Source organism: Rhinopithecus roxellana, chromosome 13 (assembly GCF_007565055.1).
Source record: "Rhinopithecus roxellana isolate Shanxi Qingling chromosome 13, ASM756505v1, whole genome shotgun sequence".
Lineage (NCBI taxonomy): Eukaryota > Metazoa > Chordata > Mammalia > Primates > Cercopithecidae > Rhinopithecus > Rhinopithecus roxellana.
The window spans coordinates 2,820,036-2,842,339 of NC_044561.1; the positions used below are offsets into that span (position 1 = coordinate 2,820,036).

General features: G+C 50.0%; 1 protein-coding gene across 1 annotated transcript in view; it reads left to right on the plus strand.

Moving 5' to 3' along the window:
* Positions 1-403: 403 nt before the first annotated feature.
* TMEM184B (transmembrane protein 184B) overlaps positions 404-22,304 on the plus strand; it is a 54,104-nt gene continuing 32,203 nt past the window's right edge. Inside the window, exon 1 of the mRNA XM_010389233.2 lies at positions 404-572. Coding sequence (XP_010387535.2) covers positions 405-572 — 168 coding nt within the window. The 5' untranslated portion in view covers position 404. The remainder of the gene's footprint in view (positions 573-22,304) is intronic.

Sequence of the window (22,304 nt, forward strand, 5' to 3'; positions counted from 1 at the left end):
CTAAGTGGAGCGGGAAGAAAAAGCCTCTTTCAGTGCTTTGCAATTTCATCTGGCCTAATTGCACACAACACTCGGTCCACGTTCATTCCACAATTCCACACGCATCCTTCACTCAACAAATAGCCATTGTATTTCGTTTCATCTTCAAAACAGGCTCAAATGGAGGAAATTAGGGTTAAGAGAAGTGAAGCGCCAGTTAGGGTCAGGGGCAGAGATCGCAGCCCAGAAAGTTCTCGAGGTTAGGGGCCGGTCGTAGTTGGTTTTGTGAGTGGCAGGAGAACGCGGGTCGCGCCCCAACCCTCGGGGCGTCGGGCTGGGGTTCCGGGCGCGGCCCCTTTAAGGCCCAGGCAGTGATCTCAGCCGTGTTCGCCGCCCCGCCCTCCCCGGCGGCGAGCCCAGTGCGCATGCGCGCCGCGGCAGCACACCGCTGGGCCCGGGACGCGCCGGCCGTGGCGGAGACTCCAGGGCTGCGGCGCAGACTCCAGGGCTGCGGCGCCTACCGCCCGCCCCGCTCGCGGAGCCCGGCCGCCGCGCGTCGTCCGCGCACGCCGCCACCGCCATGGGCTCCTGAGGTATCCAGTCTGGCCGGTCTCGCCCGGGAGCCCCAAGGGGGAACTGCGACTCCCAAGCGCGGGGGGCTGCTTGTTTCGGAGAGGCCCGCGCGAGGGACGCCCGGCTTCGGCCGCTGGCGCCCGGGCGGGGAGGGCACTAAGGAGGCCGGCGCGGCCGCGGAGGGAGGGGGCATCCGTCTCCCAACCCGTGCCTCCCCTCCTCCCCGCGAGGTCACCCGTGGGTGTGCCCGCTCCCTTTCCACGCCAGCGTGGCGGGGGCAGCGCCTGGAGTGTAATCGGACCTGCCCGGGGGTTGGCCCCGGGAGAGGGAGGCGGATGGACAGGCGCTTTGCAAGAGGGATTGTGTGCTCCTGGGTGGGTGTGCTGGCGCCTGGCACGGCCGAGTGAGTGGGGGAGGCGTCCGTGACCTGTGCGGGTGGCAGTGACCTGGGAGGGTGGTCGGCGGGGGACCTTCGGGGCTGCGTCGTGAGTGGAGGGTGTACACGCCCGGCACACAGATCCGCAGGTCTGGAAGGCGATCGACTGGGACCTGGGGCTCGAAAGATGTTTGCCTCCAGCCGGGACCAACCAAAGACTGGTTTTGGGTGTATGTATCCTTCCCGTGGATTGTACATTTCCTTCCCGGGCACACCCTTGGTACCTCGCTTGGATCCACTTACCTCCAGTGCTGGGTGGCTCCAGGCCAAAGCAAGGCAGTTAGGCTGGGGGTTGGGCATGGATTCCCAATACATATCCCCTCTGGGGGTGTTGTATAAGGCTAGACGTTTTACTCCTCCCTCCCTTCCAGGGCATTTTGGGGCAAAGCAGGTGTTTGCATGCCTGATACCTGTGGTGAAGTGAAGGCCATGTATTATTTATCTGACTGCTGGTGCTTTTGTAAGGAAAGAAGCAGCAATCTGTGCCCTGGAGGCCCTGCGCTGCAGAGTCAGCCAGGCAAACAAGCTCACCTGCACCTGCAGAGGCGGTGCAGGTCTCAGAGGTGTGACTTCGTTGACAGGTTATGCCTACAGTGTCCCTTTGCATCTCCCTATTCAGCTTCCTTGGTAGGATCCCTAGGCTCTGCACCTCTGAATCTTGTCAAGGGTGCTGTGCGTATCAGAGTTGGGACCTGGGACGCTGGGGTGGGAGAGCCCCAGCAACCAGGTATGTGTGCGCACCTGGACACAAACATTTGATGCCCAAGCCATCAAGGAGCTCTCAAGCGTGGGGGAATCAGACTTGGAAATGGGTGATCACAGTGATGTGAAAAATACCAAACAAAGGAGTAGGAGTACAGGGGCAGGTTCAGTGCCCGGGAAGGAGGATCGTGGCCACAGAAAAGATTCTGTCATAAGGAGATGGTTGTGCTGAAGCCTGAAGGATGACTGGCGTTCATCTGAGGCTTTTGTGCTTTCCACGTATATTTTCCCGTGTAATTTGCACAGCAGCTGTGTGAGTAAGGAACGGTTGTCCCTATTTGTGGATGTGGTAAACTGAGGCCCAGAGGGAATTCATGATGCTCTTCTCCATGATCTGTGGCAAGCCTGGAGGGAATCATCCTTGAACCAGGAATTCTCTCTTGCTGCCAGATCTTATCTTGCAACTTACTGAGCATCTATGTGCCAGGCACTGTGCTGGGGCATAGCGGTGTGATGGTCAGTGCGACCTGGTGCCTGCCTTCTAGGGGCTCCCAGTCTGCTGGGAAGATGGACACTGATTTAGTGACCCCAATCCAGATACGAGGCTCCAGTAGCTAATGTGGGTGGAGAAGGCACTGTGAATTCCCCAAAAGCCTTCGTGCAGTGGATTCTGGATGTCTTATTTGTTGCATCCACCGTGGTGGTGGGTTATGCAAGGAGCCCCTTCTGAATTTCTCCAACCAAGTGGAAAAAAGAGCTTCGAGGTAGAAGGGTGAGTGAGGCACTTGTCCTAGTTCATTCCTGTTGGCCGAGTTCTGTGAGCTGGGGCTTCTGTCTGGAGGCCGTTTTCTCCCTCTCTGTCTTAGAGGTTTTGCTCCTGGTCTCTGGCTGGCCTGTCCAGTCTCTCACCCTGAGAAGGGCTCAGTGCTATTTCCAGTCCCTGCTGTGCTCATTTCTCTCTGTAAATTCCCTGGAGTGGAAACAGCCCCAGCAAGGCAGGGTACAGCCTTTTATTGTTTTGAAACCAAGTCACAGCTCTGGGCCTGTAGACTGTGGATTTGGTGTGGGAGTTCTGGGAGGCCAATAGCTGGGCCCCTGGGAGAGCTCTGTGTGGGGTCTGCCCCAGGCCCTGCAGCCCCAGGGAGTAAGCACTCACGGAAGACCATGCTGCCCTGCACTGTGCTGGGAGCAGCCCTCTAAAAGGTGGTTGGCAGAGGGAGCCCGATGTGTAATAAATATGTGCAAGACAGTGCCCTCCTTGTGGTGGAAACAGAGGTCCCTAAAGGGGCCCAGAGGACAATAGGAACAACAGTCCGTTTATTGAGCACTTACTGTGTGCCAGGCACAGTTCAAAGCACTTTCATGAATTACTGTATTTAATTTTCCTACCACCCAATGAGATGGGGGCTGTCACTGTCTGCATTTTGTAGGGGAGGCAGCAGAGGGTGGAACAGCTGAGTTTTGAACGAGTAGGTCTGACCTCAGAGCCCATGCTCCTCCCCTGTAACCCTGGAGTGCTGGAAGTCGGTCCTGAAGGATGAGGGGTGCTCGACCTATGAAGGAGAAGGAGGGCATTCCAGTTAGAGGGAACTCCGGGCAGATGTGGAGGTCTGAGCTGCCTCACCTCTCAGACGCGGAGGATTGAACTGCTTGTGACTGTGTTGGGTCTGTGTCCTGAAGACCTTTGGAGGCCCTGCCAAGGAGTTTGAACTCGATCCTGATGTAGTCAACAGGGAGGCCTTGAAAGTTTCTGGAAGGTTGTGACATGCTTAGCCATGTGTTACGGGGCGGTATTAGCATCTCTTCTTATCCCTCCTTCATTCCTGCAGAGAACTTCTGGAAGACCAGGCCTCTGTCCCGCTGGCTCTCCCATAGCCCCTGGCATCACTGTTAGACCCCGCTGCCTTTCTCTTGTCTTCTAGCAGCTTCTGGTCTTGAAGACCCTGTGTGACCCAGGGCAGGCTCTGGAGCCCACTGTTGTAATGGTGTCTGCACTACTGCTGACCTCTTGCCTGCTGGGATCTGGCTCCTTTGAGCTGGAACTTTTTTTGTTTTTTGAGATGGAGTCTCTCTGTGTTGCCCAGGTTGGAGTGCAGTGGTGCTATCATAGCTTGCTGCAGCTTCTACCTCCTGGGCCCAGTAGATCCTCCCACCTTGGCCTTCTAAAGTGCTGAGATTATAGGTGTGAACCACCATGCTTGGTCAGCTGGAACTTTTTTTTTTTTTAAGACAGAGTCTTAGGCTGGGTGTGGTGGCTCACACCTGTAATCCCAGCACTTTGGGAGGCCAAGGTGGGTGGATTGCTTGAGGTCAGGAGTTTGAGAACCAGCCTGGCCAACACAGTGAAACCCTGTCTCTACTAAAAAAATTAGTCAGGCATGGTGGCACACACCTATAGTCCCAGCTATTTGGGAGGCTGAGGCAGGAGAATCACTTGAACCTGGGAGGCGGAGGTTGCAGTGAGCTGAGATGGCGCCACTGCACTCCAGCCTGGTGGGTGACAGAGCGAGACTCTGTCTTTAAAAAAGAAAAGAAAAGAAGTGGTCCCTAGGAGCATGAGAGGAGGAGGGAGAGAGGGAGGTAATGCGCTGAGCAGTCCTGGTGACCTGGAGAGAGAATTGGGAGATGCAGTTGAAGTCTGCATGTTTATTAGCCCTGTGGCCTTGGGCAAGAAGCTTACCGGGTTTCAGAATAGGGGACAAATGAAATGATACACTTTCCTTCATCTGTAAGATGGGAGTAATAACAGTGTGGCCGTCATGTGGCTGGCATGACCAGTGAGCATGGAGCTCCTGTGTACCTGGCACGCAGGACATGCTTTTATTATGACCTTACAGGCCCATTCATTTATTTGAGAAGGAGGCATCGCAGGTCTGTGTGCCAGGCTGTTTGTGGGGAGTCTTCCTTAGGAGCCAAGTGCAGCTGGGGAGAGAGAAATCAGACACACAAGCAATTATGATTGTCCTGGGGGCTCTGAGGGAACATTAGGCCATTGTCACCTGGGCGGGCAATTGTCTGGTGAGGTGATGTGATGTGTGTTAAGGTGGAGGAAGAAGTGGGCTCCAGGCAGAAGGAAGAGTGCATGCAAAGCAGAGATCTGAGTTCACGTCTATGAAGTTGTTTGACACTGAGACTCAGCACCTAGTAGACCTGAAATAAATGTTTGCTGAATGCGATCTTCTCAGCCTCAGAGAGGAGAGAAACAGGAAGAAGTAGAGTGGGAGGGGGCCACGGAGAGAAGAATTAAAGGGTCACCCAATTTGTAGATTTCTCATTCCCTCCCCATTGCCTCCGCCTCTGTGGAAAAGCACGTGGTGCAGGTACTAACAATGCGTCTAAGTCCACAATAATTTTTTTTTTTTTTTTTTTTTTTTTGGAGACGAAGTCTCGCTCTGTCACCCATGCTGGAGTGCAGTGGCCAGATCTCAGCTCACTGCAAGCTCCACCTCCCGGGTTTACACCATTCTCCTGCCTCAGCCTCCTGAGTAGCTGGGACTACAGGCGCCCGCCACCTTGCCCGGCTAGTTTTTTGTATTTTTTTAGTAGAGACGGGGTTTCACCGTGTTCGCCAGGATGGTCTCGATCTCCTGACCTCGAGATCTGCTCGTCTCGGCCTCCCAAAGTGCTGGGATTACAGGCTTGAGCCACCGCGCCCGGCCCCAGAATTCTTTTTTTTGTTTTTCTTTTTTTTTTTTCAGGCAGGGTCTCCCTCTGTCTCCCAGGCTGGAGTGCAGTGGCGAGATCTTGGCTCACCGCAACCTCCGCCTCCTGGGTGAGTCTCATGCCTCAGCCTCCCAAGTAGTGGAGATTGCAGGCACCCACCATCACGCCTGGCTAATTTTTGTATTTTTAGTGGAGATGGGGTTTCACCATGTTAGCCAAGCTGGTCTCGAACTCCTGACCTTGTGATCCACCCACCTTGGCCTCCCAAAGTAATGGGATTACAGGTGTGAACCACCGTGCCCAGCCTTCGCCAGCATTCTTACCAGGCACTCGTTCCCAAACTGCTTGTCCTCAGGACTGGAGAGGATAAATCTAAATGCAGAGGTAGCTGAGAACTGAAATTAGGCCAGACACCCAGATAGCATTTGTTCACGTGTCTGTTTGCTGCTGTTTTAGTGTGGCTGAAGCCCTATGCCCGGGTACGGCGTAGAAGGATGGTGCATGGCTTCTGGTTGGTAACTTTTCCAGTCTTAGGTTAATCATGGCTCAGTGTCTGGCGAAATGCGTAGAGTAGGTATGAAGTAGTTTTTGATTAAACAAATGAATGGTTGGATGGGTTCGTGGCACTGCCACTCAAGATAAAGCTATAATTATTCTTGAAAAATGATGGATATGGCTGGGTGTGGTGGCTCACGCCTGTAATCCCAGCACTTTGGGAGGCCGAGGTGGGCAGATCACTTGAGCTCAGGAATTGGAGACCAGGCTGGCCAACATGGTGAAACCCCATCTCTGCTAAAAATACAAAAATCAGTCAGGTGTGGTGGCACATGCCTACAGTCCCAGCTACTTGGGAGGCTGAGGCAGAAGAATTGCTTGAATCTGGGAGGCGGAGGTTGCAGTGAGCTGAGACTATGCCACTGCACTTCAGCCTGGATGACAGAGCAAGACTCCATCTCAAAAAGAAAAAAAAAAAAGACATATATTAGGGGTGATTCGAACAGGATTGTTTATTCCAGGAGCCAGCGGTGCTCACTAAACAGCCTTGAGTCTGGCTGGCTGGTGTGGGAGGTCTTAGGCCTGTGATGGGAGACAGGAAGCTTGGTGGACACCTCCTTTTCCTTGTCTGGGATGGAAACCACAGGGGGATGATCCACCCAGAAAGTCTTTGTGCTGAACCTGCGTCACTTCCAGCTCAACCATGTTTTACAAAGTCACATCCCATTAAGTGAATATTTGGTGAAAAGTTTGCCACATTATTCTCAGTGTTGTACCTTTGAAAAACAATAGGCTTCTCTGAGATTAGAAGTAGTACTTGTTGATTATAGTAAACTTGAAACCTAGAAAAGATTGGGGATAAGAATAAAAATTACCCCAAATTTCCAAATCAAGAAGTAATCATGGTTCAAGTTTGGGCAGATGTTCTTTTTTTTTGTTTTGTTTTTGTTTTGTTTTGTTTTTGAGACGGAGTCTCGCTCTGTCGCCCAGGCTGGAGTGCAGTGGCCGGATCTCGCCTCACTGCAAGCTCCGCCTCCCAGGTTCACGCCATTCTCCTGCCTCAGCTTCCCGAGTAGCTGGGACTACAGGCGCCCGCCACCTTGCCTGGCTAGTTTTTTTTTGTATTTTTTAGTAGAGACGGGGTTTCACCGTGTTAGCCAGGATGGTCTCCATCTCCTGACCTCGTGATCTGCTCGTCTCGGCCTCCCAAAGTGCTGGGATTACAGGCTTGAGCCACCGCGCCCGGCTGGGCAAGTGTTCTTTCTAGGCATAAACATGCGTTATCTCATTGTTTGCTTAATACTGAGTTATAAATATTTACCCATAGCATTTGAAAGGTAGCTATAGATAGAAAAGAATCAGAGAAGTTCTAAAACAGCCCTCGTGCTTTGTTTCAGATTCTCTGCAGGAAAGATGAGGTCTTCAACCTTTTTTAGCTGGATGGCACCATTGCAGAAGTGGTGAACAGGGCACTGAATCGAGTCAGGAAACCCAGCTGTGACCTTGGGCAAGCCACCTGCCCTCTTTGAGCTTCACTCCTGCCAAGGCAAGGGGCACTATTCGCACCCTCTTTTCTCACCTCACAGGCTCTGATGAAGTCCTCAATTAGAATGCCTTTAGCTTCCAAGGCTGTGGTTTGGAGGTAGGGCAGGTTACATGATCATGAAGGTGGAAGGAGAAACGTGGAAGCACATGTGCCTGTTACTTCTTTCCCAACCTAAAATGTTTGGTGATCTCCTGAAGACTCCAGCCTCCACGTTGGGAAGCCAGGATCCGTAGGCCCTTTACTTGTGGTCACGGGCAGTCCCAGATGGTCCCCCTCCCCAACAGAGGGAGTGCAGTGAGACCTCCGGAAGTTACTGCCTCTGTTACCTTCAAAGGGATTTTCAGATCAGTTAGCCCCCCTACTCCAAGGGACATGTGTGGAGCTTGGTACCTTTATTTATCTCCTGCTCCAACCCCTGTGGACTGCCTGCACCCAGGGGGACCCTGTCCTGCTGGCAAGTGACTGAGAACCTCCACTCCACTCAGCAGGGCTGTTCCCCAAAGCCCTCTGGGTCATCATTTACCGAAAAGCTCTGAGAGAAAATAACTAACCCCATGGCCCCACTGTAGCTACTGGCAGAGCCTCCTCGTCTCTATCTCTAGTACCTGTGGTTTTTGTTTCATCCAGAATGAGCAGTGAATCTGGGATCCCATCAGCAATTAGTTTGGGTGCCTACGAGGCACAATGATAGATATTGGTGAAGGGTATGTGTGAGGATATTAGTTAATATTAACATGCTAATCATATTATTCTCATTGGATTTTGTGGGGCTTTGCAAATTATATTTCAAATGTAATCCTTTTAACTGCCCTGAAACCTTGAAATTATTGCACCTATTTTATAGATGGAGAGACTGAGGCTCAGAGGGGTGAATTGCCTAAGATCCTGGGGGAGGAAGCACCCAGGTTTTCTGGTTTTGAGTCCTGGGCCCTTGCTGCTGAGTAGCTGCCCCCAACACAGATTTGCCCTTGGGGAGCTTGCAGCCCCACTGGGAAGCCCAGTGTATTGGATTGCTGCTTAGACCCGGAAAGCACGTGAATAAAACTTCAGGTTAAAACCATGGGGTTTCCCGGAGGCAGCAGTTGGCTCTGCCTGGGGGTGAGCTGAGGAGCCAGTGCTCTCTGGAGCAAGGGCAGTTGAACTGAGGCTCAGTGGACAGTGGAGGTTGGTGGGTGAAGTGCAGGAGGGCTTTGCAGGGAGTGGGACCACCTTGAGCACACACAGAGGAATAAGAGAGGCAGGTAACTCAAGGAGCAGAGGTCTCGTGACCCCTTCCCAGAACACGTAGGGTCCTAGCCTCACCTCCAGGAGGAGGAAGTGCATGTATACACAAATTTATCAATGAAGTTTAAATAAATAGGATGTAGGAAAATGTAGATTTTCCAAAATAATACATATTTGCTTTGAGAAGAAAGATAGATGCGGGATGCATTGGTTAGAAGAATTTTAATAACAGTAACCTCAGAGCATGTAAGCATGATTTGATTTGCTAGAGTGCCTGGCCGTCTCAGTCAGTGGGAGCAGGGCTTGGGCTGGGAGGTAAGTTGACAAGGGTTCTTTCAAACACTGCCTTTGGTTTGCTAAGAGGTATCCCCTACTTGGCTGGAGGCAGAAGACCTTTCCTTCTATTCCCAGTTTGCAGTAGTTGGGCCAGATTTGTGGAAGTGGGAGAAAGGCCTGCCCTGCTTCTGTATAGACTCGGCTGTCCTCACTTGACACTCAGTGTGCCTTCCAGAGACCCGCCTCCATCTCCTCGACTCCCTGGCTTGATGCTTAGGTGGCGATGGCTGTTGGGCATAAGAGTTACGTAACAGATCTGTGATGGACCCAGGAGCAGAGCCAGTCGAGTGAATGTCATGGAATGGGAGTGGGGTCTTGCATGGCTGTGGTGTCCCCAGCAGCTTGTGCAGAGGATGTGGCAGGAGATGCTCACCACTCATTTGGAATGGTTAGACTGGAAGCCCTTGGCCCTCTTGGGCTCTGCACCCCCACCCCCTCCCGCCTGGCCTGCCTGCTCCTCCTCTGGTAGGGCACCTGGGGAGGTCAATTATGGCTGCTTGTCATAGTGGCTCAGGTCACTGTTCACACTTCACCTGCTCTGGGACCAGGCCATCAGAGCCCTGAGAAGGATCAAGGGACCAAGTGGGCCTAGCCTTTTACTGACAGCTGGGAAATGCAAGCATGTGGACCGGAGCACCAAGTGAGGTGGGGCCGGTGTGGGTTCAGCACCGTCTCCCTACCCAGAGCTCCATTTGTTGAGAACAGTCTTTCTCTACCGTTTCTTCACATGGACAACTTTAAACTATGTATTGGCTGGTCATGATGGCTCACGCCTGTAATCCCAGCACTTTGGGAGGCCGAGGTGGGCAGGTAACTTGAGGTCAGGAGTTCGAGACTAGCCTGGCCAACATGGTGAAACCTCATCTCTCATTTTGTATTTTGTAAAAATACAAAAATTAGCCCAGTGTGGGGACATGCGCCTGTAATCCCAGCTACTTGGGAGGCTGAGGCAGAAGAATCGCTTGAACTTGGGAGGCAAAGGTTGCAGTGAGCTGAGATTGCATCACTGCACTTCAGCCTGGGAGACAGAGCGAGGCTCCATCTCAAAAAGCAAACAGAAACCTACATGTTGTCTATATTTCCCCCAACATTGAGGCTCATTTCTTGGATGAACAATTTAAATGTACTGTGCCTCTCTGGCAATATATTCCAAAATTACAGATGTTTCTACACTTTCACCAGCAGCTCTGCCTCTCAGAATTTATCCTACAGATGCGTTAACACGTGTGCAAAATGATTTATTTGCAAGATTAGTCATTGTTACCTTATTTGTAATAGCAAAAGATTGGAGGCAGCTTAAATGTTCATTCATAGGGAGCCATGAACAAACTGTGGCCCGTCCAAACTTGGGATACCGCGTGGCCATGATAAATAAGATGGAGGCTCCACGCAGTGTGCCGGATGGATCACCAAGGTGGATTGCTGAGGAAAGAAGCAGGTCTGGGCCGTGTGTCTCGGAGCTGCCATCAGTGTAAAAGGGAAGGGAATCGGAAGTGTCTTTGCTTGTCTATGCCCAGGGGGTCTCTGGGCAGACCCAGGAAGTTAGTGATTGTGATGCCTCTGGAGGGGCTGCTGGGTGCCAGAAGGTTGCTTGTTTGCTGGAGATCCCATGTTCCTTTTGATTGCTGAAGCAGGTGAATGTAGGCCTTTCCAAGAAATTAAAATAGGCCAGGTGCGGTGGCTCATGCCTGTAATCCCAGCACTTTGGGAGGCCGATGTTGGAGGGTCACTTGAGGTCAGGGGTTCAAGACGAGCCTGGCCAACATGATGAAACCCCATCTCCACTAAAAATACACACATTAGCCAGACGTGGTGGTACACGCCTGTAATCCCAGCTGCTCCGGAGGCTGAGGCAGGAGAATCAGGTGAACTCCAGAGGCCGAGTTTACAGTGAGCCAAGATTATGCCATTGTACTCCAGTCTGGGCTACAGAGCGAGACTCTGTCTCAAAATAAAATAAATAAAAACATAAGGACTGTAACCTTGCCTCCTGCCCAGTGTAGGAAGGTCAAGGCTCTGACTACTTCTCAAGGACAGGAGCCTCACTCAGGCCCCAGACCACAAATAAAAAAATATGTGCTTGCTTCTCACAAAGGGGCTGAGTGTTAGGGCTTAGGTATTGCTTGGTGAATACGACCCCCCAGTCCCAGCCTTGGAGAGATGGAGCCACTCTCTGGGCCCCTTGGACACACTGCCATTGGCTGACTTTGTCATTTTCTTTCTTTTCTTTTTTTTTTTTTTTTTAAATGGAGTCTCGCTCTGTTACCCAGGCTGGAGTGCAGTGGCGTGATCTCGGCTCACTGCAGGCTCCACCTCCCGGGTTCACGCCATTCTCCTGCCTCAGCCTCCCCAGCAGCTGGGACTACTGGCGCATGCCGCCACGTCTGGCTAATTTTTTGTATTTTTAGTAGAGAAGGGATTTCACCGTGTTAGCCAGGGTGGTCTTGATCTGATCTTGTGATCTGCCCACCTCAGCCTCCCGAAGTGCTGGGATTACAGGCGTGAGCCACCACGCCCGGCCTCGTTTTCAACCCTTGCTCTGATCGGCTCACATGATGATTTCTGAAACCTTTGGGGGCTTCCTCACTGACAGCAAAATACAGTTTAACTTAGTCTTAGGTGTCCCGGGCCCCCTTTACTGGGCCTCTTCTTGAGCTGCACTTGGCCTGTCACCCTTTCCTGTCTGCCCCCTTAACTCCCTGCCACTGTGCCTTTGCTCACGCAGTTTCCTCTGGCTGCCTTTCCCTCCAAAGCAGTTTCCACGTGCGCAGTTCCTGTCTGACTTTCAAGGGCCAGCTTAGTTTCCACCTCTGTACTGCCCTCTGACCTCCCTGGCTTCTGTGTCTGTTTCTCTCTGCTGGCACTTGGGGATTTTTACATTGTTTCCTAGGTATCTGATTCCTCACTGGGCTCTGGGCTCCTTTTGGGCAAAGTCTTGTAATGCTCATAGGCCCTGATTTGCTAGATGTATGCTGAGTGAGTGAATGTGTAGCCACCCTCTTTGTGGTGGGATTGGAAGTTTGGGGGTCAGGGCCTGTTTGACATCTGTGAATGTACCCCAGTGCCTGGCACCAGGCAGGCCCAGCCTCGAAGCAGGAATGCAATAGTCACGTGTCTTGATGCCAAGGCCCTGGGCTGTGTGCTATGTGCAATTCCTTCCTTGCATCCTTGAGAACCCTTGACACACGGCAACTCTGATTCCCTCTTACAGATCAGGAAGCAGAGCAAATACTTTATCTAGGTCATACCTCCAGCAGTGGAATCTGGACACAGGTAAAGGTGCGCCTGTAACTCCTGTATTTAATCAATTTATTCTGCCACCTGCCCCAAATCACAAGTAATACCAGTACCCTTGACCTATTCCTATTACCTGTCCCACTGGCCATGGACAACCTTGTTTTGTTATTTGCATGTATTTTTCTTCCCCTCTAGACTGTAAGCTCTTAAAGGATCAGAGTCTTTGAGATACCCTTTGGACTTAGCACATAAAAGCTGCTCAAAGGTATTTATGTATGTTTTAAAACTTTTTAGCGGAGGTTTAACTGACTATAGTAAAGTATACAAATCTTGGATGTACAGCTTGATGGATTTTCACATCTGTAAATACCTGTGTAAACTGCCCAGATCAAGCCACACAATGGTTCCTGCACCCAAGGAAGCTCCCTGGGGCCCCCTCCTGGCCACCCACCCTCCCTCGGTAGTCACCACTCATACCTCGGCACTTTTGCGTGGTGCTGCTGCCTGTTTGGGCCTCCCACACACGGAGTGTACAGAACGGACTCCTCGGTGTCTGGCTGCCTTCCCTCAGCACTGTCAGATCATCCAGGTTGCCTGTAGTGGCCCTTTGGTTTTTTCTCTGCTGTGTAGGAGTTCACCAAATATACCACTATTTATTCGTTCTCCTGTGGACAGGCATTGGGTTATGTCCAGCCTGTTCGGTGAAATTCATTCTTGTCTTTGGGGGCATGTGCGCTCATTGCTGGGTATACACCCAGGGTGGGTTGAAGGCTTACCTGACTCCGTATGTGTTTACATGAATGAAATTCAGGTTGGGATGAGAAATCCAGGGTGTCCTGACTGGAGCCGGGCTTCTTGCTTACAGGGACGGAGCAGGTGCAGGGGTCCTGGCTTAGCCTGCTCCCATGGGGTGGTAGGACTGTTGGGGCTCAGGATGCTGAATCTGCAGGGGGACCCATCTGCTCAGTGCCCAATGGGATTTTAGCTGGCTGGGAAGGTGGTCACATGTAGAGGGGCTCAAAAGTCCAGCTAAAGAGACTGAGCGTTGGTCTGTTGTTCTCAATTTGAGAGAAAACTGAGATCATCAAAGTTAGGACTGGTATGTGCTAAAGAAAAGAACCTAATTACAAGGCTGAATTGAGTCAGCCCTTGCCGAGGGACTTTGGATTTCTTTGTTGTTCCTCTTTATTTCTGCACCCCCACCCAAGTGACAGATGTGTACATGATTGGATGATTTTTCTTTCCTGGTTGAGAGATTCCTGGGAACTTGGCCCCAGGAGAAGGGGGAGAAATGTGGAACTGCTAGAGTGGCCTCAGCTTGTTTGTGTTGATTGAAGGGGAGATGGAAGGAGAGCTGTGGACCCCTGACCCCTTGTGAGGGCATGTGATCCTTTTCAAAAGGCTCACCAGGCAGAACTGCCAGGCCAGTGGCCGCTCTTTCCCTCTAATCCCCTCTGGAGAAGGGCCAGACTGTGGGTTGCTGACCTGCTCTGATGTGGATCAGCCTTCCCCCCACAAGGCAGCCGCCCAGAAGCCCAGAGAGCCCAGGCAACCCCCAAAGGCAGGAGGGCCGGCTCTCATTCCCGTTGTCATTCCCAGGCGGCTGGAGTAGGAGCAGAGTGGTCAGTTCAGATGAACAGCACTCAAGTCCGACCCCAATCAGCAAGTTATGGTAAGATGGAAGTTTCTCCATCTATTTTAAATAAGAACAAAGGCCCTCCCAGGCTGCATGAATATTCCAGGGATGTATATGTGAACACATTGCCAGTTTAGCTTGGTCCGTGGGTGGCAACTGCCTGAGTGAGCACTTCATGGCTGCAGCTCTAAAGGGTTTGGATCTGAAACTAATGAATGAAAATATGACCTCAGAAGATTTAAAGAGAGCAAATACCCAGCGACAGGACCTGTGTCCCGGAGACTGTTGGGAGCATGAAATCCCAGGCTGGCCGAAGGAGGAAGTGGGAGGACAATAGCAGCTGACGCCACATGGTGCCAGACCTTGTCAGTGCTGCCTGCATTCACTCATTATTCCGTCCCGCGCTCTCAGAGGCAGGTATAGCTGCATCCCCGTTTTATAGATGAGGAAGCTGAGGCAAGGAGACTTGCCTCAAGTTGTGTAACTTGCCCATGGACACAAAGCTAGCCAGTGGCAGAGCTGAAGGTCAGGTCTAGGTGGTCTGGCTCTAGAGTTCTGCGGACTTCATAGCATGGCAGTGGCAGTCGGAAGAACCATTTGTCAGGTGATTGTGGGCAAATGACGTCGGCCTTTCAAACCTCTGTTTTGCATCTGCAAGCTGCTTGCTGCTGCAACAGATTACCAGAAACTTAGTGACTTAAAACACAAATTAGGCTGGGTGTGGTGGCTCACATCTGTAATCCCAGCATTTTGGGAGGCTGAGGTGGGTGGATCACTTGAGGTCAGGAGTTCGAGACCAGCCTGGCCAACATGATGAAACCCTGTCTCTACCAAAAATATAAAAAATTAGCCAGGTGTTTGGCCAGGTATGGTGGCTCACGCCTGTAATCCCAGCACTTTGGGAGGCTGAGGTAGGCGGATCACGAGGTCAAGAGTTCAAGAACAGCCTGAACAATATGGTGAAACCCTGTCTCTACTAAGAATACAAAAATTAGCAGGGTGTGGTAGCACACGCCTATAGTCCCAGTTACTTGGGAGGCTCAGGCAGGAGAATCGCTTGAACCTGGGAGGTAGAGGTTGCAGTGAGCCAGGATCGTGCCACTGCACTCCAGCCTGGGTGACAGAGTGAGACTCTGTCTCAAAAAAAAAAAAAAGAAAAAAAAAATTAGGCATAGTGGCACGCGCCTGTAACCCCAGCTACTCTGGAGGCTGAGGTGGGAGAACTGCTTAAACCTGGGAGGTGGAGGTCGCAGTGAGCCGAGATTGCATCACTGCACTCCAGCCTGGGCCACAGAGTGAGACTCCCTCTCAAAAACAAAACAAAACAAACACAGATTATAGTTTACTTACAATAAGAAAAACCAGTAAAACGCACACACACACACACATTAATTATCTTACAGTTTTAGAGGTCAGAAGTCCAGAATGTATTTCACTGGGCTAAAATCTAGGTGTCAGCAGGGCTGTGCTCCTTCTAGAGGCTCTGGGGGAGAATTATTTCCCTGCCTTTTCCAGCTCCTAGAAGCCACCTGCATCTGTGGCTTGTGGTCCCTTCTGCCATCCGCAAGGGCAGCAGCATAGCAGCTTCCACTCTCTTCTCTCTGCTTCCTGTGTCACACTGCCCTCTTCTCGCTCTCCCTCTTTCCTCTGTTCCTCCTACGAGGACCCTTGTGAGGACATGGGCCCACCCAGATTATTCAGGATAATCTCTTATTTCAGGACCTTTAACTCAGTCACTTCTGCAAAGTCCCTTTTGCCATGTAAGGTAGCATGTTCACAGGCTCTGGGGGTTAGGATGTCAACATCTTTAAGGGATTATTCTTCAGCCCACCACACAGCGCATAATAAAATCCATGGACGGAGGGGATAGCAGCAGTAAGGTGTCCCCTCTTAAAGTGACTCTGACGATAGAATCTGGGTGAGATGGTGCGATGCTCCTGAAATAAACTCCAAGGCAGGTGGCCAAGTTCAGTGATGACATAGCTGAGTAGCTTATCTGAGAAAGGAGGATATCTCTGATGGGGGGCCAGCCGGAAGACGTCTTTCCTGGAAGAGGAGGGAGGTGGGGCAGTCTTGGGAGAAGTGAGACTTTGGGTCCCACGGCCAGCTCCTGCCACATTCTCAGTGGATTTCAGCTTGGGAGGAGGGATACCATTACAGTTGAAAATAAGCATAGACATAAACCACACTCGACGTCTGCTTCCTCATCAGCCTCCCTACAGTTCTGGAGGACGGTCCAGGCCCACATCCCCTTCTCTGCTGTTCTAGAATCCAGAACGCTCAAAAATCCCAAAGGTTCTTCCTAAGTCTGCAGCAGACTAATTTCTGCTGCAAAAATCTGACCTGAATTGATGTGATACTAATTATGGCCTTTAAAAATATCTTACCTAGGGTGACTAACGGTATGTTTTCCTATGAAAGTACTATATGTTTGCTTTTGGGGTGCTGCACCCACCCTTCCAGGAGTGTCACTGTGTCTAGCAGCGTAATCCTTTCTAAAATCTGAAAAATTCGGCCGGGCACAGTGGCTCATGCCTATAATCCCAGCACTTTGGGAGTCTGAGGTGGGTGGATCACTTGAGGTCAGGAGTTCAACACTAGCCCTGCCAACATGGTGAAACCCCCCCCGTCTCTACTAAAAATACAAAAATTAGCCAGGCATGGTGGCTCATGCCTGTAATCCCAGCTACTAGGAAGGCTGAGGCAGGAGAATCGCTTGAATCTGGGAGGCGGAGGTTGCAGTGAACCAAGATTGTTCCTCTGCACTCCAGCCTGGATGACAGAGCGAGACTTAGTCTAAAAAAAAAATCAGAAAAATTCTAAATTCTTAAATCCATTTAGTCCGAAAGCCTTAGCTACAGGACAGTGCATCCGGACTCTTCTCCCCAAGAAAGATGGTCAGAGAGGTCCAGTCACCTGTCTCAGGCCCAGCTCAGGTGACAGCACTGAGGTTCCAACTCAGTTCCCTATCTCAGAGCCTGGGACAAAGTGCAGACTGCGTGGCCTGGCCTCTTTGCCGCCTGCTGGGTGGCGTGTGAATGAGAGACAGGTGTGGAGACTGCATTCACTGGCAGGTAGGCTGTATGTAGGGGAGGAGGGGGTCCTTGACTTTGTTTTCTGTCTGATCTGCAGCCTGGAACTGAGCCAGGGGGCCTTGTCTGGGGAAGGGTGGAGAGGCAGAGAGATTGCAGAGGAGAGGTTCGGAATAGCAGCAGCCATTAGGAAGCCTTGGACCTTTGCCCATCACTACAGCACTGCTCTCCAAACTTCCTTGGGATCACACAGCCCTATCAGTAAAAAAGAAACCAGAACAAAACCTCTTGAGCATGCATCCCAATATGTGGATATTGGTGTAATTATAAGTGTATGTTACAATAAGTATACACATATATTACTTTACTGTTTCACTGTGTATGTAATAAAACCTACACCAAAAACAGAAACCAAAGGCCAAGCTAAAGATGTAATAAAGAAAATTTTTACTTTGTTGATGGTACAAAAACCTCCTGGGTTCATACACAGGGTCATTTTTTGGGGTGCGCACTTTTGTGCTCAGTGAGAGAGCGTTTGGAAGGTCTGGCTTCACGTTCAGCTTGTTTGGAGACTGGGTTTTAATGGCTGCTTTCCCTGCAAAAGATCCTGTCTGGGACAGGAAGCTGCACACGGAACAGACACATCCTTGGCTTTCTTTCTAAATCGGGTTACTCATTTTTCCATCCCGTCCACTGAGTATGCAAAGGATTTGTTGAAATTTGGCCAGTACATTTCCATCCTCCCTGATGCCAATCACATGTTTTTGTAAACGAAATGAAAGGTATTTTATTTTAAAATTCTTAACAAGCGAGTCCAAAACCCACTGAAATGCTTTGGATAATTTTTAATGGACTAGAAAATTGTTACGTAGTTTTTTAGGAGTTCAGCTATGAGAGAATTTTTTTTTCTTTTTAAAATCAGTGATGGCCGGGTGCGGTGGCTCAAGCCTGTAATTCCAGCACTTTGGGAGGCCAAGATGGGCGGATCACAAGGTCAGGAGATCGAGACCATCCTGGCGAACACAGTGAAACCCTGTCTCTACTAAAAAATACAAAAAACTAGCCAGGCAAGTTGGCGGGCGCCTGTAGTCCCAGCTACTCCGGAGTCTGAGGCAGGAGAATGGCGTAAACCTGGGAGGCGGAGCTTGCAGTGAGCTGAGATCCGGCCACTGCACTCCAGCCTGGGTGACAGAGCGAGACTCCGTCTCAAAAAAAAATAAAAAATAAAAAAAATAAAATCAGTGACAGACGTATTATTTTGGTACATGCCAGTAATCCCAGCTACTCGGGAGGCTGGGGCAGGAGAATTGCTTGAATCTCAGAGGTGGAGGTCGCTGTGAGCCAAGATTGCACCATTGCACTCCAGCCTGGGCAAGAACAACAACAAAAAAGCAAAACAAAACAAAAAAAAACTATTAATGTCCACTTCCGGGCTTTGATACTGTACTACAGCTAGACTAGACGTCACCCTTTGAGGAAGCTGGGTGAAGGGCATACAGGACCCTAGATTCTATTTTTGCAATTTCCTGTGAGCCTACGATTATTTCAAAATAGTTTAAAAAGTCTTTGTCAAGTACAGATGCATACCGAAGTATTTAACGTTACATCTGGGAGACAGGGAAAGATGCAACAAGATTGCGCAATGTTGCTAACTGTTAAAGCTCGGTGACAGATAAGTGGAAAAATTCATTACACTATTTGTTCCAGCTTTGTATGTTTGAAATTTTCCATAATAAAAAACTTCAGACGATAGAACAACAGATTTTTCTATGAAATCTGTAGTAAGATGGGGAGGGACTCAGTCTGTTCAGAGATTTATTGGTTATCTTGTAGAAAAGCAATCAATATTTGTTGGCTGGGCATGGTGGCTCATGCCTGTAATCCCAGCACTTTGGGAGGCTGAGGTGGGAGGATCATGAGGTCAGGAGTTTGAGACCACCCTGTCCAAGGGACCAGCCTGGCCAATAAGGTGAAACCCCATCTCTACTGAAAATACAAAAATTAGCCGGGCATGGTGGCGGGTGCCTGTAGTCCCAGCTGCTTGGGAAGCTGAGGCAGGAGAATTGCTTGAACCCAGGAGGCGGAGGTTGCAGTGAGTTGAAAATCGTGCCACTGCACTCCAGCCTGGGTGACAGACTGAGACCCCAAATCCAAAAAACGAAACAAAACAAAAAGGTCCCCTGGGCAAATTTTTGTATTTTTAGTAGAGACGGGGTTTCTCCATGTTGGTCAAGCTGGTTTCAAACTCCCCACCTCCGATGACCCACCCACCTTGGCCTCCCAAAATGCTGGGATGACAGACGTGAGCCACCACACCCAGCCCAACGGTATTATTAACTGAAATACAGACCTTATTCATTCAGTTTTCTGTGTTTTTCATGTAGGGTGTATGTGTGGTTCTATTCAATTTTATCACATGCAGATTCATGTAACCACCACCACTATCAGGATACAAACGATTTCATCACCTGGAAGGAACTCCCTTGTTACCCCTTTAAATGTGCACATCCCCCACCCATCATCGTCACTGTCCTCTGCCAACTACTACACCATGCTCCATCTTTATAGCTTTGTCATTTTGAGAATATTACGTAAATGGATCATGCAGTATGCGACCTTTTGAGACTGGCTGGTTTCACAAAACGTAATGCCCCTGAGATCCATCTAGATCACTTGCGTGTATCAGTAATTTGTTCTTCTTTTCTTGCTGGGTACTGTTCCGTGCTCTGGATGTACCAGAGTTTGTTTAACCTTTTGCCTGTTGAAGGACGTGGGTTCTTTCCAGATTTTGATGATTCTAAATATGGCTGCCATGAACATTTGTGTACAGGTTTTTGTGTGAATGTATGTTTTCATTCCTATAGAATAAATGTCCACAGTGATTACTACTACAGTGTAGTAAATGCATGTTAGTTTTATAAGAAACTGCTGGGGTCAGGTGTGGTGGCTCACGCCTGGAATCCCAGCACTTTGGGAGGCCGAGGCAGACAGATCACAAGGTCAGGAGTTCAAGACCAGCCTGGCCAAGATGGTGAAACCCCGTCACTACTAAAAATACAAAAAAAATTAGCTGGCCATGGTGGCGGGCACCTGTAATCCCAGCTACTCAGGAGCCTGAGGCAAAGAATTGCTTGAACCTGGGAGGTAGAGGTTGCCGTGAGCTGAGATGGCGCCACTGCACTCCAGCCTGGGCGACAGAGCAAGGCTGTGTCTCAAAAAAAAAAAAAAAAAAGAAAGAAAGAAACTGCCAAACTACTTATTTTCCATGGTGGCTGTACCATTTTATCTTCCCACCAGCAGTGTATGGCAGATCAGGTTTCTCTGCATCCTTGTCAGCATTTGGTATTGTCAGTATTTTTTGTTTTATAGGTATATGATACATATTTTTTGGTACCCAGGTATGGGATGTGAGGTGTTTTCAGTTTTTCAGTTTGCATTTCCTTAATGGCTAATGATGTTTAACTTTTTTTTTTTTGCAACGGGAGTCTCGCTCTGTCGCCCAGGCTGGAGTGCTGTGGCGCCATCTCCACTCACTGCAAACTCTGCCTCCCGGATTCACGCCATTCTCCTGCCTCAGCCTCCCAAGTAGCTGGGACTACAGGTGCCCACCACCGTGCCCAGCTAATTTCTTTTTGTATTTTTAGTAGAGACGGCGTTTCACTATGTTAGCCAGGATGGTCTCCATCTCCTGTGACCTCGTGATTCACCTGCCTCGGCCTCCCAAAGTGCTGGGATTATAGGCATGAGCCACCGTGCCCGGCCTTTGTTTTTTTTTTTTTTTTGAGATGGAGTCTCGCTCTGTCGCCCAGGCTGGATTGCAATGGTGCAGTCTCAGCTCACTGCAACATCCACCTCCCAGGTTCAAGCAATTCTTCTGCTTCAGCTTCCTGAGTAGCTGGGATTACAGACGTGTACCACCATACCCAGCTAATTTTTGTATTTTTAGTAGAGACAGGGTTTTGCCATGTTGGCCAGACTGGTCTTGAACTCCTGGCCTCAATTGATCCACTTGTCTCAGCTCCTCAAAATTTTGGGATTACAGGCGTGAGCCACTGCACCCGGCCTCATGTGCTTATTTTTATTTACTGTGTATCTCTTCTTTACTGAGATGTCTGTTCATATCTTTTGCCTGTTTTCAAGTGGGATTGTTTGGTTTTCTTTTTACCATGGTGCTTTTTTTTTTTTTTGAGACAGAGTCTCGCTCTGTCCCCTAGGGGCTGGAGTGCAATGGCACGATCTCGGCTCACCGCAACCTCTGCCTCCCTGGTTCAAGCGATTCTGCTGCCTCAGCCTCCTGAGTTTACAGGCGCCCGCCACCACGCCTGGCTAATTTTTTTATTTTAGTAGAGACAGGGTTTCGCCGTGTTGGCCAGGCTGTTCTCGAACTCCTGACCTCAGGTGATCTGTCCACCTTGGCCTTCCAAAGTGCTGAGATTACAGGTGTGAACCACCGTGCCTAGCTCATGGAGCTTTTTGAGCTTTCTTGATACATTTCCAACGCTAGTCATTTACCAGATCTGTGACTTGCAAATATATTCTTCCACTCTGTGGCTTGTTTATTCATGGTGCAAAAGTTTTTACTTTTCTTATATTCCAGTTTATCGATTTTTTTCGTTTTATGGATCATGCTTTTGGTGTCAAGTCTAAGAACACTTGGCCGTCTCTAGGTTTCAAATAGTTTCTCCTGTCTTCTAAAAGGTTTAGAGTTTTACATTTTGCATTTAAATCTGTGATTTATTTTGAATTAATTTTTGTATATGTGTAAGGGTTTAGGTTAAGGTTTATTATTTATTTATTTTTGAGATGGAGTCTTGCTCTGTTGCTCAGGCTGGAGTGCAGTGGTGCGATCTTGGCTAACTGCAGCCTTCACCTCCCAGGTTCAAGTGAGTCTCCCTCCTCAGCCTCCCAAGTAGCTGGGGATTAAGTAGCTGGGGATTACAGGCATGTACCACTATGTCTGGTTAATTTTTATATTTTTAGTAGAGACGGGGTTTTGCTATGTTGCCCTGGCTGGTCTCGAACTCCTGGTCTCAAGTGATCTGCCCACCTTGGCCTCCCAAAGTGTTGAGATTACAGGTCTTTGCCACCACACCCAACCAATGTTTTATTATTATTATTATTATTATTATTATTATTATTTATTTATTTATTTATTTTTGAGACAGAGTCTGGCTCTGTCACCTAGGCTGGAGTGCAGTGGCACCATCTCGGCTCACTGCAAGCTCTGCCTCCCGGGTTCACGTGATTCTCCTGCCTCAGCCTCCCCAGTAGCTGGGACTACAGGCGCCCGCCACCACACCCGGCCAATTTTTTGTGTTAGCAGAGACGGGGTTTCACCGTGTTAGCGAGGTTGATCTCGATCTCCTGACCTCATGATCCACCGGCCTCAGCCTCCCAAAGTGCTGGGATTACAGGTGTGAGGCACCTTGCTGGGCCCTGTCTCCA